Below are 19,643 nucleotides of genomic sequence, written 5' to 3' on the forward strand. Positions count from 1 at the left end.
CAGATCAGGTATTGGAAGGCGTTGCAAAGTAACGTTCCTTTGTACTACTACAACAATGTTATCTGAGGTTTCCCCAACCTCAGATAACATTCTCAACTATACTAGTTTAACAATACGATTTGCTACACTAAGTCCATTCACATGAGTCACCTAATTTAATCCAACATTCCTGCTCACCCTCCATACCCTTTTTCAAGTACAGGCAACTCTCGATTATCCATACATGGATCTAACGGAGAACCCGCTGCAATGGCACTTTTAACAACTGTGATAGTGTCCCGTATACACACAGTCCTGCGCTTGTCTGTGCTCTTTCTCCGCCGACCGATGACTGCCGAAGGATTGGGGATTAGGCTCGTCGAGTTGGTGTTCGAACTACAGTAGTTTCAGCATTGATTTGAGGGAGGGGTCATTGACTCCAGCAAATTAATCTAGCATCAAGGTATAAATTTGGGACCCAAACATTCTCGCCAAGTACGTGCACTCGCCCTAGCGGCAAAATCGTTTACCCGGAATAGCCCGATCCCCGAGGGACCCGGATAATCGAGAGTTGCCTGTAACTATCTAATTCCCTTCAATAAGTGCTTCAACAACAGTGCTCATTAGGAACTTTGTGAGTCCTTGCCAGCCTAATTTCTCAGAGGACCCTTCTGGCCAGTCGGGAGAGGAGACTTTGTCCAAAGTCCCACAGGTGAGAAGACAGTGGGGGCAATTTTCAACTGCTGGTCACCATTTCTCACCTGAAAATTGGTCGGCCAGCAATTGAGACTCACGGAGGGGGCTCCTTGAAAGCCCCAATAACGTCTAAGGCCTCACCGATGCAATTTTCAAGAGGGCTTGTAAATGGACAAGCAGTCAATCCACCTGAAACCTGAGCCTGCTTACATTTGCAAATCAGGCTCCCAGGACCTCAGTTGTAATTTTCATATGTAAATGGGGGCAGTGTGGGCTGTGCACACACCCCCAAGTTGTACCAGTCATTGAACATCTTAACCAGCAGTCCTTAAAGGGACCACTGGCGACTGCTCAAAAACGGCCCAGGAAACTCCTGGCGTATGCCGTTAGTTTGACCTTTGCCTGCACCCTTCAGCTCAAATATCATTTTGCGCTGTAACCTGCGGCAGGCTCGAACTGAGAACGGCGAGGGCAAAGGGCATCTGGGACCTCAGTGAATGGCGGGAACAACAGTCTATCTCCTGAACCAATGAGATTTAAGAATTGAGAAAGAAACCAAGAAACGATGGAGAAGGAGGGTGAATTAGAGTCAAATCAGGCACAGAAAGAGAAATAAAGAGAGAGAAAGAAATATTGGGTTAAGAAAGAGAAAAAAGAGACAGAAATGAAAGGTAAGAAAAACATATTGGGCTAGAAATTGGTCTTTTGGCGATGGCTGTTTTTTTGGCATTTTTCGGCGAAAATACCACAATCTTTTAAAGGCATAAAATTGGCAATGCGCCCAAAATCGGCGTTGCACAAGGATTCGCAGTGGAAACCGTGGTCTTTGCCAACTTTAGTCCGAGGCTGATTACCGCTAAAAGGACAGGCCCTGGGAGGGGGGAAAACACACACAAAAAAATTGCAAAAAACAAAAAAAAAATTTTAAATCACAAAACATTTACGAGACCCTTAACTAAGTAATCGCTGCAAAAAAATTTAAAAAATAAAAACTTGAACTTACCTTTTTTGCAGGTCTTCATACTTACCGCCGTTTCTGGGGCTGCACCGCAGGCTTTTCTCGGGCGTTTTTCTCACCCAGAGTGCGGGTGCGCCGAACGGCCAATTTAAAGCGATATCGCTTTTTTTCATCTTGCGCCACGGCAGTCCGCTTTTCAGCGGTATTTCAAAACCGCCGGCACACAACTTTGCCCAATTCAGGTGAACACCTTTTTCCGTCAAAAAAGGCGCAATATCGCCAAAAAAATGGGCACAAAGCTGGCCAATTTCTAGCCCATTGAAATTTAAAATTAAAATGTTTTAAAATTCTCGAAGTAGAATTTTCTAGCTGCAGGAATGAGAATGAACAGTTTAACGTGTAACATTATTTAACCGTTATTTTTTGTTAATTGTTGGGCCCCCAAGAGTGCTCCTCCTGGGCCCTCATAAAAACTCTCCGGCCCACTGCCGGCCGTTCGAGCTCAAAATGGGAGCCAGCTGACTTCCCTCTGTCCCAGAACCGGCAACTTGCAGAATGTTATTGAGGCCAAGGCCTCAGAATGGTTCAGGCCTCACACTGACCCACTGGCAGCCGCAGCAGCTGCTCCGCTGACTTTGACCCTGTTTTCGAGCGCGGCTTGAAAATCTCCGCCAGTGTGTTTTCTGCTTTACATTGATCGGCCTTTCACCAATTATTCATAATATAACATCTTTCAATTTAAGTTTTGAGTGTCTACGTTCTATTTGGTATAACATTCAATGTTTATAGTTGATTTTGTTATATAAGCTTAATTTACTGTGGGATTGATTAAAGAATAGAGACTCATTTTTCTATGCCATTTACATATTTCTGTCAGGGTGTCCTGACGCTATCCGATCATTCTATCTTGTCTTTGGAAAGGTAGTGCTGAGTAAATAATTTAGGAGGTTGATACTAAACACACCTGTGTTTTTGTAGTATTTGCTTTGTGGTTTACACTCTATATCTTTCAGTATCACTGTACAAGAAACGTGTTTTGTTGGTAAAGTTGCCCCCACCCCGAAGTGCTGCATGAAACAGTAACATTTCTTTCCTCTAACGTGTATATGAAATTTTGTACTCGTGTAGCCCTACTCCCTCTGCTGGTAAATGGGTAAAGTTTTCACATCCAGTCAGTATGACTGCTGGTAACAAATGTGCATGTTCAGAAGCTAAATGTCAGCTTCAGCAAGTAGCAGCTAATCTACAGTGTTTGTTCCAGATGAAGAGTGTGTGTATGTACGAGTGTGTATGTACGTGTGTGTATGTACGTGTGTGTATGTACGTGTGTGTATGTACGTGTGTGTATGTATGGGTGTGTGTATATCTGTACGTGTGTGTATGTATGTATGTGTGCATATGTGTGTGTGTATGTACGTGTGTGTATGTGTGTGTGTGTGTATATATGCGCATATACATGTGTGTGTATGTGTGCACGTGTGTGTATGTACATGTGTGTATATACATGTGTATATGTGCGTGTGTGTATGTACGTGTGCGTATATACGTGTGTGTATGTACGTGTGTGTATGTACGTGTGTGTATGTATGTGTGTGTGTATATCTGTACGTGTGTGTATGTATGTGTGCGTATGTATGTGCGTGTGTGTATGTGCATGTGTGTATGTATGTGTGTGTGTATATATATGCATATATATATATGGGTGTGTATGTGTGCGCGTGTGGACTTTTGGGGAATAATTTATGGATTTATACTAGAGATATAATTCTGCAACTAATTTTACTCTTGATGCACTGTATAATAAAGAAAGAACTTGCATTTATATTTTTTTAATTCATTCCTTGGTGTGGGCATCGCTGGCAAAGCCAGCATTTATTGCCCATCCCTAATTGCCCTTGAGAAGGTGGTGGTGAGCCGCCTTCTTGAATTGCTGCAGTCCGTGTGGTGAAGGTACTACCACAATGCTGTTAGGGAGGGAGTTCCAGGATTTTGACCCAGCGATGATGAAAGAACGGCGATATATTTCCAAGTCAGGATGGTGTGTGACTTGGAGGGGAACTTGGAGGTGGTGGTGTTCCCACGCGCCTGCTGCCCTTGTCCTTCTAGGTGGTAGAGGTAGCAGTGTTCTCGACTCCATCCCGCAGCATGCGACCCGCCACCAACTCAGTGAAACTCCAATGTTGCACGAGGTAGGTAAAGCCATAATACAGCTGAAGAATAACAAGACTACGGGAGCGGATGGAATCCCTGCTGAGGCGCTAACGTATGGCGGAGAGGCGCTGTTGGCGCAGATACATGACCTCATCTCTCTCATTTGGAGGGAGGAGAGCATGCCGGGAGATCTCAGAGATGCAGTGATTGTGACCATTTTTTAAAAAGGGGACAAGTCCGACTGCGGCAACTACAGGGGAATCTCCCTGCTATCAGCCACTGGGAAAGTTGTCGCTAGAGTTCTCCTCAATCGTCTTCTCCCTGTGGCCGAGGAGCTCCTCTCGGAATCACAAAGCAGATTTCATCTCCTACAGGGCACAACGGACATGATCTTTGCAGCGCGACAGCTGCAGGAAAAATGCAGGGAGCAGCTCCAGCCCTTATACAAGGCCTTTTTCGATCTTACAAAGGCCTTTGACACTGTCAACCGTCAGGGTCTATGGCGCGTCCTCCTCCATTTAGGATGCCCCCCAAAAGTTTGTCAACATCCTTCGCCTGCTTCACGATGACATGCAGGCCATGATCCTTACCAACGGTTCCATTATAGACCTAATTCACTTCCGGACCGGGGTCAAACAGGGCTGCGTCATCGCTCCAAACCTCTTCTCAATCTTCCTCGCTGCCATGCTCCACCTCACAATCAACAAGCTCCTCCCTAGAGTGGAACTAAACTACAGAACCAGTGGGAGGCTGTTTAACCTACGCCGCCTCCAGGCCAAGTCCAAGAGCACCCCAACCTCTGTCATTGAGCTGCAGTATGCGGACGACACCTGCGTCTGCGCACATTCTGAGGCTAAACTCCAGGATATAATCAATGTATTCACTGAGGCACATGAAAGCATGAGCCTTACGCTTAACATCCATAAGACAAAGGTCCTCCACCAGCCTGTCACCACCGCACAGCACTGCCCTCCAATCATCAAGATTCATGGCACAGCCCTCGACAACGTGGACCATTTCCCATATCTCGGGAGCCTCTTATCAACAAAGGCAGACATTGATACGGAGATTCAACACCGCCTCCGGTGTGCCAGTGCAGCCTTCAGCTATCTGAGGAAAAGAGTGTTTGAAGACCAGGCCCTCAAATCTACCACCAAGCTCATGGTCTACAGGGCTGTAGTAATACCCGCTCTCCTGTATGGATCTGAGGCATGGACGATGTATAGAAGGCACCGCAAGTTGCTGGAGATATATCACCAACGATGTCTCCGCAAGATCTTGCAAATCCCCTGGGAGGACAGGCGCATCAACATCAGTGTCCTCGACTAGGCTAACATCCCCAGTATTGAAGCACTGACCACACTCGATCAGCTTCGCTGGGCAGGCCACATAGTACGCATGCCAGATACGAGACTCCCTAAGCACATGCTTTATGCGGAGCTCCTTCATGGTAAGCGAGCCAAAGGAGGACAGCAGAAACGTTATAAGGACACCCTCAAAGCCTCCCTGGTAAAGTGCGACAGCACCACTGACACCTGGGTGACCTTGACCAAAGACCGCCCCAGGAGGAGAAAGTGCATCTGGGAGGGCGTTGAGCTCTTCGAGTCTCAACGCCCTCCCGGAAAGAGCGTGAAGAGGCCAGGCGCAGGCAGCGGATGGAGCATGCGACAAATCAGCTCCACCAACCCCTTCCCTCAACGAATGTCTGTCCCACTTGTAACAGGGTCTGTGGCTCTCGTATCGGACTGTTCAGCCATCAAAGTCCTCCTCGATTCCGAGGGACTGCTTATGATGATGATCTAGGTGGTCGAGGTAGCAGGTTTTGGAGGTGCTGCCGAAGAAGCCTTGGCGAGTTGCTGCAGTGCATCTTGTAGATGGTACACTCTGCAACCATGGTGCACCGATGGTGGAGGGAGTGAATGTTTAATGCGCAGGATTAAGCGGGCTGTTTTGTCCTGGATAGTATCAAGCTTCTTGAGTGTTGTTGGAGCTGCACTCATCCAGGCAAGTGGAGATTATCCTATCACACTCCTGACTTGTGCCTTGTAGCTGGTGGGAAGAATTTGAGGAGACAGGAGGTGAGACACTCCCCACAGTATACCCAGATTCTGATTTGCATTTGTAGCCACAGTATTTATGAGGCTGGTCCAGTTAAATTTCTGATCAATGGTGACTCCCAGGATGTTGACAGTGGGGGATTCGGTGATGGTAATGCCGTTGATTGTCAAGGGGCGGTGGTTAGAATCTCTCTTGTTGGAGGTAGTCATTGCCTGTCACATGTGTGGTACGAATATTACTTGCCATTTATCAGCCCAAGCCTGAATGTCATCCATATCTTCTGTCTGTGGGCATGGACTGCTTCATTATCTGAGGAGTTGCGAATGGAACTGAACACTGTGATGTCATCAGCAAACATCCCCACTTCTGACCCTATGATAGAGGGAAGGCCATTGATGAAGCAGCTGAAGATAAATCTCCTTTCACAACCTCAGGATGTCCGAGACTACCCATATAATATAGTCATTCAGTTACGGACAGATAGAAAATTAACTGCTTTGGCACTTTTAAAGAGTAGCAGATGAAACCTTTGGTCTTAACGCTGCAGTATTACTTTATTGTACATTTGATATTTTAAATTTCATCAGAGTTGAAAACCGCCAGCAATTATTAGTACTGAGATTTGGAATCAGAGAGCAAACGTTTTTAAACACACAGAGCTGCACTTACTTTAGAAGTGAGATACGTGAAGGCAGTTTCTAGTTTTCAGCCTGTGAGTGAATTTGACTCCAGATGAGTGAGATGTGGTAAGTTTGAATTTTACTTGCACAAAAACGGTTAAACTCACCAATTCTGATGAAAGGTCATCGACCTGAAACGTTAGCTCTGTTTCTCTCTCCACAGGTGCTGCCTGACCTGCTGAGTATTTCCAGCATTTTCTCTTTATTTCAGATTTCCAGCATCCGCAGAATTTCGCTTTTGTTTCAGCATTTGTGGTTCCAAGGCTCCTGAACTACTTTGGCAGTTTTTTCCGTTTTCTTTTCTATCCACCTCATCCCTCGCCCCCACACCTAATCCCTCACCCCCACACCTAATCCCTCGCCTCCACATCTAATCCCTCCCCCTACACCTAATCCCTCACCCCCACACCTAATCGCTCCCCCCACACCTAATCCCTCAAACCCCACACCTAATCCCTCGCCTCCACACCTAATCCCTCAAATCCCACACCTAATCCCTCACCCCCGCACCTAATCCCTCACCCCCACACCTAATCCTTCGCCCCCACACCTAATCCCTCAAACCCCACACCTAATCCCTCGCCCCCTCACAACTAATCCCTCACCTAATCCCTCGCCTTCACACCTAATCCCTCAAACCCCACACCTAATCCCTCGCCTCCACACCTAATCCCTCGCCTCCACACCTAATCCCTCCCCACCACACCTAATACCTTGCCCCCACACCTAATCCCTCGCCTCCACACCTGATCCCTCAAACCCCACACCTAATCCCTCGTCCCCTCACACCTAATCCTTCGCCCCCACACCTAATCCCTCAAACCCCACACCTAATCCCTCGCCCCCTCACACCTAATCCCTCACCTAATCCCTCGCCTTCACACCTAATCCCTCAAACCCCACACCTAATCCCTCGCCTCTACACCTAATCCCTCGCCTCCACACCTAATCCCTCCCCACCACACCTAATACCTTGCCCCCACACCTAATCCCTCGCCTCCACACCTGATCCCTCAAACCCCACACCTAATCCCTTGCCCCACACCTAATCCCTCACCCCCACACCTAATCCCTTGCCCCACACCTAATCCCTCACCCCTACACCTAATCCCTCACGCCCACACCTAATCCCTTACCCCACACCTAATCCCTTGCCCCACACCTAATACCTCACCCCCACACCTAATCCCTCAAACCCCACACCTAATACCTCACCCCCACGTCTAATCCCTCACCTCCACACCCAATTCCTCAAACCCCACACCTAATCCCTCGCCTCCACACCTAATCCCTCAAACCCCACACCTAATCCCTCACCCCCGCACCTAATCCCTCACCCCCACACCTAATCCTTCGCCCCCACACCTAATCCCTCAAACCCCACACCTAATCCCTCGCCCCCTCACACCTAATCCCTCACCTAATCCCTCGCCTTCACACCTAATCCCTCAAACCCCACACCTAATCCCTCGCCTCCACACCTAATCCCTCGCCTCCACACCTAATCCCTCCCCACCACACCTAATACCTTGCCCCCACACCTAATCCCTCGCCTCCACACCTGATCCCTCAAACCCCACACCTAATCCCTCGTCCCCTCTCACCTAATCCTTCGCCCCCACACCTAATCCCTCAAACCCCACACCTAATCCCTCGCCCCCTCACACCTAATCCCTCACCTAATCCCTCGCCTTCACACCTAATCCCTCAAACCCCACACCTAATCCCTCGCCTCCACACCTAATCCCTCGCCTCCACACCTAATCCCTCCCCACCACACCTAATACCTTGCCCCCACACCTAATCCCTCGCCTCCACACCTGATCCCTCAAACCCCACACCTAATCCCTTGCCCCCACACCTAATCCTTCGCCTCCACAACTAATCCCTCGACCCCACACCTAATCCTTCACCTCCACACCTAATCCCTTGCCTCCAAACCTAATCCCTTGCCCCACACCTAATCCCTCACCCCTACACCTAATCCCTCACGCCCACACCTAATCCCTTGCCCCACACCTAATCCCTCACCCCTACACCTAATCCCTCACGCCCACACCTAATCCCTTACCCCACACCTAATCCCTTGCCCCACACCTAATACCTCACCCCCACACCTAATCCCTCAAACCCCACACCTAATACCTCACCCCCACGTCTAATCCCTCACCTCCACACCCAATTCCTCAAACCCCACACCTAATCCCTCGCCTCCACACCTAATCCCTCAAACCCCACACCTGATCCCTCGCCTCCACACCTAATCCCTCAAACCCCACACCTAATCCCTCAAACCCCACACCTAATCCCTCAAACCCCACACCTAATCCCTTGCCCCACACCTAATCCCTCGCCGCCGCAACTAATCCCTCACCTCCACACCTAATCCCTCACCCCCACACCTAATACCTCGCCCCCACACCTAATCCCTCACCTTCACACCTAATCTCTCAAACCCCACACCTAATCCCTCGCCTCCAGACCTAATCCCTCAAATCCCACACCTAATCCCTCGCCTCCACACCTAATCCCTCAAACCGCACACCTAATCCCTCGCCTCCAGACCTAATCCCTCAAATCCCACACCTAATCCCTCGCCTCCACACCTAATCCCTCAAACCCCACACCTAATCCCTCGCCTCCACACCTAATCCCTCAAACCCCACACCTAATCCCTCGCCTCCACACCTAATCCCTCGCCTCCACACCTAATCCCTCAAACCCCACATCTAATCCCTCGCCTCCACACCTAATCCCTCAAACTCCACACCTAATCCCTCGCCCCCATACCTAATCCCTCCCCCCACACCTAATCCCTCGCCCCCACACCTAATCCCTCGCCTCCACACCTAATCCCTCATCTCCACACCTAATCCCTCCCCCCACACCTAATCCCTCGTCCCCACACTTAACCCCTCGCCTCCACGCCTAATCCTTCAAACCCCATACCTAATCCCTCAAACCCCACACTTAATCCCTCGCCTCCACACCTACTCCCTCGCCCCCAGACCCAATCCCTCCCTCCACACCTAATACCTCGCCCCCACACCTAATCCCTCACCTCCACACCTAATCCCTCGTTCCCACACCTAATCCCTCGCCTCCACACCTAATCCCTCCCCCCACACCTAATCCCTCCCCCACACCTAATCCCTCGTTCCCACACCTAATCCCTCGTCCCCACACCTAATCCCTCGTCCCCACACCTAATCCCTCGCCCCCACACCTAATCCCTCAAACCCCACACCTAATCCCTCAAACCCCATACCTAATCCCTCAAACCCCACACCTAATCCCTCGCCCCACACCTAATCCCTCGCCCCACACCTAATCCCTCACCTCCACACCTAATCCCTCGTCTCCACACCTAATCCCTCGCCCCCACACCTAATCCCTCGCCCCACACCTAATCCCTCGCCCCACACCTAATCCCTCGTCTCCACACCTAATCCCTCGCCTCCACACCTAATCCCTCGTCTCCACACCTAATCCCTCGTCTCCACACCTAATCCCTCAAACCCCACACCTAATCCCTCGCCCCCACACCTAATCCCTCCCCCCACACCTAATCCCTCACCCCAACACCTAATCCCTCTCCCCCACACCTAATCCCTCACCTCCACAGCTATTCACACATTCTCAGTGTCTCCTAAAGTCTATTTCTTTTTTCGTATTTTTCTTTCCTGCCTCTTCCCTTTATTCTGATCCTTTTTTAAAAAATGCTGTTGACCTGTGATATCTTCCGGTTTTAACGAAGCGTCTACATCCAAAACCTTATCTTGTCCGTTCTCTCCACAGATGCTGCCTGACCTGCTGAGTGTTTCCTGCGTTTTTGTTTCATATTTCGAGCATTGGTAGTTTTTTTTGGCTTTTTGTTCAGTACATCAGCAATTATATCACCGAGCCACCCATTACGAATGTTGAATTTATTTTTTAAATGTATTCATTCGCGGAATGTGGCCGTTGCTGGCACATCCACATTTATTGCCCATCCCTAATTGCCCTTGAGAAGAGCAACCTTCTTGAACCACTGCAGTCCGTGTGGTGAAGGTATTCCTACAGTGCTGACTTTGTCGTAATGGTTTGTTACAACTAAGTGGCTTGTTTTGCCTTTTCAGAGGGCAATTAAGAGTCAAACACATTTCTGTGAGCCTGGAGTTGCACATAGGCCAGACCGGGTAAGGGCGGCAGATTTCCTTCCCTAAAGGACGTTGGTGAACCAGATGGGGTTTTACGACAATCCGGTAGTTTCACGGCCACCGTTACTGAGTCTAGCGTTTTTTTAAATTCCAGATTTATTTAACTAACTGAATTTTAAATTCCCAGCTGCCGTGGTAGGATTTCTGGATCATTAGTCCAGATAACATATGCTACCGTATCCCCTAGTTTGGAATTTAATAGTCTTTAAAATGACCGACAATAGGGCCATTCATCTACCTTGTTCCTGCGCAATAATTTCTAATTCTGAAGACCAACACTTCCAAAAACTTGGAGGAAGAGGCTGATTGTCTTTGGCTTATTGTGGAGTGTGACCGGAATCAGCCAATGTCCGTCAGACGAACCTGTGAAAAATGCCATTTTTGGAAATTGAAAGAGACCCAAGTTAGAACAATACAGAAGTCGCTTAAACAAATCTGAATCCCAGTGCATAATCCCAGTGCACAATACCTTGCATAATCCCATTGACAGTATTCAAAGGATTCCTAAATCTCAATTCGTTTAGAAATTCTGACTGAATCTTGAACCAGTTCATAGATTTCTGTATTTCCATGTTATGGGAACAACCATTCTTGGAGTAACAATTCCAGTTCTTTGGTCTTTGGCGCTCACTGGTAATATCCACATTAGATGGAAAATCACAGTCTGGGAATGTGCAATATTGTGAGGTGTTCCCGGAACGCTAAGGAGTAGCACATTGGAATTATTGCCTTACATTAAGAATTCTTTGCAGTCTCTGGAGAATTGGAAGTACATAAAAGGCTGCAGAGATCATGTTGTGTAACTTTTCTTTCCCTAGTTACTGAACTTCAGCAACGAGTAGTGTTCCACCCTTCAGTGACCATTAAAGAAGGTTACTTGCACAAACGGAAAGCAGAGGGCGTCAACCTTGTAACTCGTTTCACCTTCAAAAAACGCTATTTCTGGCTGAGCAGTGAAACCCTGTCATATGCCAAGACCCCAGATTGGCAGGTAAGAGAGAATAGCAGCTGTCTTTAAAAAAGGGTGGTGTGCTGGTCTACACATTCACTAGGTTTTCTTTGGACTTCAGAATCATGATTGCCTGTTTGGTTTTGAAACAGACTGAGTTACGTCAATCTTAACTGGGTCGAATTCCCATTTTTTTCCAAGTTGAATCAGCTCAATTCAGCTGTGCAGGCTCGGTATTCGGACTCCGATCTTTGCCTAAACGCTGCCTGAACACCTTCTCATCCCGGTAGTAGGTTTATCCAACAACCTTTTTGTTTATCCTAAATCTCAGAAGAGTTTACACACCAATCATCTTTATTATTGATATTGTAGTTCATGTTTTAATGTTTGGGATCATTCATTTCATTTATAAGAAAACTTTTCTGGGTGTGCGAGGGGTGGGGGGTGAGGAGAGAATCTGTTGCTGGTATAAAAAGTCACTCTCCTTCCAACTATGCACGAATGATTCAAAATCAAAGCAATGAATAATTCCTTGCATTATTTTTCATGAAAAGTGCCAGAAACTATTGAATGAATAATCCCTTTCCTATGTATCACTTTGATGCACAGAGCTAAACTATCCATTCCTTCACACATTTGAGAAGTTGAATCTGATTTCTGGCACAAAGGGGGCAGCAGAGCGGTGCAGCATTGGAGCAGTGATGTGGGACCCCACAGAACGGGATGACAATGGGTCTTACACACCATGAGTTACTGAGCTGAACTGAGCAGTACAGATTTAGTTAATGCATCACAGTTTATTACTGTTTAATTATGCAGAAAAGACTGCAGTGAGACAGAACGCACTAGGTTTTATAACCGCACTTCAACTTGAAACAGTGAAAGGAAGAAACGAAGAATAAAATAGATTTATTGTCATTGTTGAGGAGCAAACAACTATTACCACAGCTGATAATTTAAGGTTGTTTTAAAGGAGGTCATTTCCCCTCATTTATAATGGCAGTGAGATTGAATTCTTCCCAAGTACATTGTGTATGGATGGCGTCAATCTTTATCTTTATAGATATTAATTGGGTGCCTTGTTCAAAGGAAGAAATGAGATGGGCTTCACCTAAAGTGCAGTGTCTCTAATACCTGTAACAGTACAGTAACAGCAGCTTTGCAAGTACGCATGCAAACTGCCCAAGGTTTTATTTAAATCAAAACGAGCCATTAATTTCCATCTCAATGAATTGTTTGGCTTTTCCAATGGTTCAATCATGAGTCAGTAAGTCATCGTATGTTATATAAAACCTAAGTGTCTACAGGGATATCAAACAATTGAACAAAAGCTACCGTTGAGCGTGATTATAGACTTGTTTGGATCATTTTTATTTTGCGCTTTCCCCGACTGATTTAACTGGACCATTAATCCATTTAAAATCAGTGGGTTCGCACCTCCAATAAAGTACCACACAGGATTGTTATTTGAAGCATTTGCTAACAATAATTTCTAAGCTATTAGCATGGAACAAAATGTTCTGAGATTATACGTACAATGCTGCTTTTTTACACAGACAGCACCATGTATGTGAATATTAATATTTATTTAAGGTAAAATACAGTAGCTAACAATTCATTTATATTTCACTGCCTGAAATAAACATCGTTCTTTGAAGGATGTTAAAAACAATTTATTAAAAAGGGGAAAGGGGAAGGGATTGATATTGTTGTATATATTGGGCCCATTAATTCACGCATTGCGCTCCCAACAGTTAAGCCGGAATGATGCTTTCCGGTGCCCGCAGCTCTGACCCTGCTGGAGTTCGTGGGGTCAGTAGGTGGGCACCACATTGCAACAGGGCACTGGTGCCTCTCCGGTGCCATTATCGAGAAGAGGGTTTGCCCAGACCCCCTCTACCCTCCCACAACCCCTATACAGGTTGAGCGTCCAAAATCTGGAGTTCCGGAATTCGGAATGTTTCGGAATCCGGACACTGGGCCGATCTGTGGCGGGGTCGTCCGGAAACCGGAAAATGTTCCGAAATCTGGACTCGCCGTCTCGGCCGCTCGATATCGCCCCGGCCTCGGCCTGACCTACCTCGCCCCGCCCGACCTCGCCCCCCGGCCCTCCCGACCTCGGCCCTCACGACCTCGCCCCAGCCCGACTAACCTCAACCCGACCGATCTCGCCCCAGCCGCGGCCCGACCAATCCCCCTTTACCTCGGCCTGCCCTAACCCCCCCCCCCCCGCCTCCCCTCCCCTCCCCTCCCCTACCTACCTTGACCCAAGAAAAGACATCCAGACGGGCCTCGGTCCCGAGGTTTCCAGATTTCAGACATCACACCTGTATTAGAGCCCCAATACAATTTATAATTTTTTAAAAGCCATACCTCCTCTTCAGGGGTCCTGGCTCCTTCCCTTTTCTGCCTCTCCCCTCACTGGGGCTCACTTGCATCCCTCTGGAGACTGATGTGAATCATCCCTCTTGGCATACCAGCCGAGTCCTTTTTGAGCCCAGGAAGTGGGAACTCCTGGTGTCAGGAATCTTTGCCCCTGGCTCCGGCCCCATGCTGCCATTCGTTTTCTAAGAGGTGGGTACAGGTTTTGTCCATTACAAGGCAGACCAAGAACTCCTGGATTTGGCAAGGACCCGGCATAACTGGGCCCCTGCGTTTTTCCAGTAGGTTCAAGCCGATTCCCGCTAGAATTATAGCAAGAGTCCAGCAGAATTCTTGAGGGAATTCGGGGCCTTTTAAGTAAAATAAGTGGAACAAAATGAATTTAGGCTCAGTCTCGGTTCTTGTCATTCTGTTTCCCATAACTACGGGTCAAGATTTGTATCAACAACTCTGCAGAGGAAGGTTAATACCACTGTGTGTTTACAATACATCAGAACATGTGCTCTGGCATTACAATACTGCACACACCCACTTATTTTATCTTAGGTAGCATTGCTTTGCTATTCAATTTCATTTGTATTCTTCCATCATCAGCACTGAATGCAGTTGCACTGACCCTATGTCAGTAGGATTGGGTCCTTCCCCGTTTGTGTTTTTTTACTTACTGATACGTCCTTACTACACAGTATAAATGCACACGAGGCCCATGCTTGAGAGAAGGTCAGTCTGTGACCTGTCCTTTATTCCTTAGCACTCAAGTGATGAAGGTGGGTGGAGCTTCCCCTTTTATACCTGAAGGTCCAGGTTAGGAGTGTCTCCCACCTAGTGGTCAGTGTTCTCACAGTGTACAACTTAGGTCAGTTTATACATGGGTTACAATGCTGGTTGAATACATGACATCACCTCCCCCCCCAAAGTCTTATTGGGATCACAGGTTGAGTCTCTCTGGTGGTTTACGCTCCCTTGTAGAGCGCCTGAGTTGGGGCTTCGGTTGTTGGGCGCTGGCCTGAGTGTCTGCTATTTGCAGTGCCTCAGGCCTGTCCGGACTGCCCACAGTGACTGGGCTCTCCTCCCTTTGGTTCCGGTGTTCGGTCACCTGTGGTGGAGTGAAGTCTATATCGTGTTCTTCCTCTGCTTCTTCTATGGGGTTGCTGAACCTCCTTTTTGTTTGATCCACATGTTTGCGGCAGATTTGTCCATTGGTAAGTTTAACTACCAGAATCCTATTTCCCTCTTTGGCAACCACAGTGACTGCGAACCATTTGGGCCCTGCAGCGCAGTTGAGGACAAAAACAGGATCATTTACATCAATACATCGCGCCCTCGCATTCCTGTCATGGTAGTGATATTGTGACTGGCGCCTGCTCTCGACAATTTCTTTCATGGTGGGGTGTATAAGGGATAATTGGGTTTTGAGCGTCCTTTTCATTAGCAGCTCTGCGGGTGGAACCCCTGTGAGCGAGTGTGGTCGGGATCTATAGGCCAACAGGAGGCGTGATAAGCGGGTTTGTAGGGAACCCCCTTGGAATCTGAGCATCCCCTGTTTGATTATCTGCACTGCTCGTTCTGCCTGGCCGTTTGAGGCCGGCTTGAACGGTGCCGTTCTAACATGGTTAATTCCATTGCCTGCCATGAAGTCCTGGAATTCAGTGCTTGTGAAGCACGGGCCATTGTCGCTGACCAAGATGTCCGGTAGACCGTGGGCGGCGAACATTGCCCGTAGACTTTCTACCGTGGCAGAGGATGTGCTTGAATTTAAAATGTCACACTCGATCCATTTGGAGTAGGCGTCTACTACAACCAAAAACATTTTCCCCATGAAAGGACCTGCGTAGTCCACATGGATGCGTGACCAAGGCTTGGCGGGCCATGGCCAGTGGCTAAGGGGGGCTTCCCTGGGCGCATGGCCCAGCTGGGCACACGTGTTGCACCTGCGAACACAAAGTTCCAGATCTGCGTCTATCCCTGGCCACCAAACGTGTGACCTGGCAATTGCCTTCATCGTGACAATGCCCGGGTGCCCATTGTGGAGTTCTCTGATGAACACCTCTCTGCCCATCTGGGGCATGACTACACGGTTTCCCCACAGTAGGCAATCGGCCTGAATCGAGAGTTCATCCTTGCGCCTGTGAAATGGTTTAAATTTCTCAGGGCATGCCCTGTACGTGGCTGCCCAGTCCCCATTCAGGACATATTTCTTGACTAGAGACAATAGCGGGTCTCTATTTGTCCAGACTTTAATCTGACGGGCTGTCACGGGTGAGCCTTCGCTTCCGAAAGCTTCAACAGCCATGACCATCTCAGCACCATGCTCGGTAGCCCCCTCAGTGGTGGCTAGTGGGAGCCTGCTGAGTGCATCGGCGCAGTTTTCGGTGCCCGGTCTGTGCCGAATTGTGTAGTCATAGGCAGCTAACGTGAGTGCCCACCTCTGTATGCGGGCCGATGCGTTTGCATTTATGGCCTTGTTGTCGGCCAAAAGGGACGTTAGGGGTTTGTGATCTGTCTCCAGCTCAAATTTCCTGCCAAACAGGTACTGGTGCATTTTCTTTACCACATATACACATGCGAGGCGCCTCCTTTTCTACCATCCCGTAGCCCCTTTCTGCCTGGGACAGACTCCTGGAGGCATAAGCTACCGGCTGTAACTGACCCTTGGCATTGACATGCTGCAACACACACCCGACACCATAGGACGACGCATCGCACGTTAATACAAGTTTCTTACATGGGTCATATAGCGTTAACAGATTGTTGGAACATAACAAATTGCGTGCTCTATTTAAAGCCCTTTCCTGGCTGTCCCCCCAGACCCATTCGCAACCTTTGCGTAGGAGCATGTGTAGCGGCTCTAGCAGCGTGCTCAATTTGGGAAGAAAGTTACCAAAATAGTTCAGGAGCCCCAGGAACGAATGCAGCTCCGTCGTATTACGGGGTCTGGGTGCTTTCTGGATCGCTTCCGTCTTGGATGCAGTAGGGCTGATCCTGTCTGCTGCTACCCTCATCTCCAGGAATTCTACCTCTAGAGCTAGGAAGACGCACTTCACCTTTTTCAGCCCTACCCGGTCCAGTCTGCGTAGCACCTCCTCCAGATTGTGGAGGTGTTCTTCAGTATCGTAACCCGTAATGAGGATGTCGTCCTGAAAAACCACCGTCCATGGAATCGACTTGAGGAGGCTTTCCATATTTCGTTGGAAGATCGCGGCGGCCGAGCGAATCCCGAATGGACATCTGTTGTACTCAAACAACCCCTTGTGTGTCGTGATGGTGGTCAGCTTCTTCGACTCACTCGCCAGCTCCTGGGTCATGGAAGCTGAGGTCAGGTCCAATTTTGAAAAAAGTTTGCCACCGGATAGTGTCGCAAAGAGGTCCTCCGCTCTCGGTAGCGGGTACTGGTCTTGGAGAGACACCCGATTGATAGTGGCCTTGTAATCGCCACATATCCTGACCGACCCATCCGCCTTGAGCACCGGCACAATCGGGCTCGCCCAGTCACTGAATTCGACTGGCGAGATGATGCCTTCCCTCAACAGGCGGTCCAATTCGCCTTCTATCTTTTCCCGCATCACGTACGGCACCGCTCTAGCCTTGTGGTGTACTGGTCTGGCGTCCGGGTTTATGTGAATCACTACTTTGGCCCCCATGAAAGTGCCAATGCCGGGTTGAAATAATGAGTCAAATTTGTCCAGGATCTGTGAGCATGATACTCGCTCCACAGAGGAAATTGCATTGACATCGCCCCATTTCCAGTTCATGACAGCAAGCCAACTCCTCCCCAGTAGTGCGGGACCGTCCCCTGGGACAATCCAGAGTGGCAACCTGTTCTCCGAATCTTTGTGGGTCACGACTACCGTGGCGCTGCCTAGCACCGGAATGACCTCCTTTGTGTATGTCCGTAGCTGTGCGTCAATCGGCGATAATTTTGGCCTCCTGGCCTTGGATGCCCACAACTTTTCGAACTGTTTGATACCCATCAGGGACTGGCTGGCACCCGTGTCTAACTCCATTGATACTGGGATGCCATTGAGGAGCACTTTCATCATTATCGGTGGCGTCCTGGTGTATGAATTGTATGCGTGCTCCACATTAACTCGCTGAACTTCAGCTCCCAGCGATTTCCCCCAGTGTCCATTTCTGCAATTTCTGCAGGTATTTTGCTCATCTCTGCAAACTCCAGCTGAATGTATGCCTCCACACCTCCAGCATGAGTTGCGGTTTGAAACAAAAGATCCCTTGCCAGTCGATCGTCCCTGACTGCCCCTGTTATTGTCCTTGAGTGCACCATTAACAGGTGTTGATGGCCCCATTACTGGCCGCATTGTCCCTTGCAATGGCGTGAATCGCTGTTCAGCTTGCCATTGTCTCTGTCGAACTCCCCCTCTGGGTTCGACTACATGTTGGGGCATGCCTGACTGCCCTTGTCTGCCTGGAGAACTGTGTGCTGCTTTAACAATGTTGAATCTCTGTCCCAACCATTCCTTAACACAGTACCTCTCGTCTGTTCTGCTCGTGGCCATGCTCGCGTGGTTTAAATCCCAGTTTCTTGTCGCCATTGATACGTCCTTACTACACAGTATATATGCACACGAGGCCCATGCTTGAGAGAAGGTCAGTCTGTGACCTGTCCTTTATTCCTTAGCACTCTTTCTCTCTCTATATTTCCCTCCCTCGCTCTCTCTTTCTCTTTCTCTCTCTCTATCTCCTTTCCTCTTTCTCTCTCCTTTCTCTCCCCTCTCTCTCCCTCTCCCCCCCTCTCTCTCTCCCTCTTTCTCTCTCGCTCTCTCTCCCCCTCTCTCTCTCCTGTCTCTCTCTCGCCTCCTCTCTCTCTCCCCTTCTCTCTCCTTCTGCCTCTCTCCCCCCTCTCTCTCTCCCCCCTCTCTCTCTTCACCCCTTTCTCTCTCTCTCTCCCCCTCTCTCTTCTGTCTCTCGCTCTCTCTCCCCCTCTCTCTTCTGTCTCTCTCTCGCCTCCTCTCTCTCTCCCCTTCTCTCTCCTTCTTCCTCTCTCCCCCCTCTCTCTTCCCCCCCCCCACCTCTTCTCTCTCGAACACTCTCTCTCCCCCCTGCTCTCTCTCCCTAGCTATCTCTTCCCTCTCCCTCTCTCGCTCATTCTCTCTCCCTTCCCTCTCTCCCTCTCTCTCCCCCCTCTCCCTCTCGCTCTCTCTCTCTCTCTCTCTCTCTCTCAATCAGGTAGTCATGGCAGTCAGTGTCATTTTATCTTTATAAACACATTGGGGGTAATTTTCAATTTTGATGGCTGGGTGGTAACCTGGTGGAGGGGATCGCCAGGCTTTATAGAACCCGCCCGATATTTGTTCCACTAATTTCAATCGGGCAGGTTCTATACGGGCAGACGATTCACTTTCTAGATTAACATCTGGGTGGCAATGTTGAAAATGACACAACAGCCCTTGCTGCTAACAAGTTACACAATGGCAGCATAGTTTCTGCTTACCCATACAACTCCCAGTACCCATTTTAGCATCCTTCCTTCAAGATAGACATACTTAAAAATTTTTATCAAATAACTAAACCCTCTAAAAGATAATGGGCAAACTTTTGAAGAACGCCTTCCTTCAGGAACAAAGTGGGAGGGG

At 48.7% G+C, this 19,643-nt stretch overlaps 1 protein-coding gene across 1 annotated transcript in view; it reads left to right on the top strand.

Moving 5' to 3' along the window:
- The window catches only part of LOC139268296 (rasGAP-activating-like protein 1), a 328,378-nt gene that overhangs the window by 276,098 nt on the left and 32,637 nt on the right, over nt 1–19,643 (top strand). Inside the window, exon 17 of the mRNA XM_070886357.1 lies at nt 11,540–11,712. Coding sequence (XP_070742458.1) covers nt 11,540–11,712 — 173 coding nt within the window. The remainder of the gene's footprint in view (nt 1–11,539; nt 11,713–19,643) is intronic.

The sequence above is a fragment of the Pristiophorus japonicus genome, chromosome 8 (assembly GCF_044704955.1).
Source record: "Pristiophorus japonicus isolate sPriJap1 chromosome 8, sPriJap1.hap1, whole genome shotgun sequence".
Taxonomy (NCBI): domain Eukaryota; kingdom Metazoa; phylum Chordata; class Chondrichthyes; family Pristiophoridae; genus Pristiophorus; species Pristiophorus japonicus.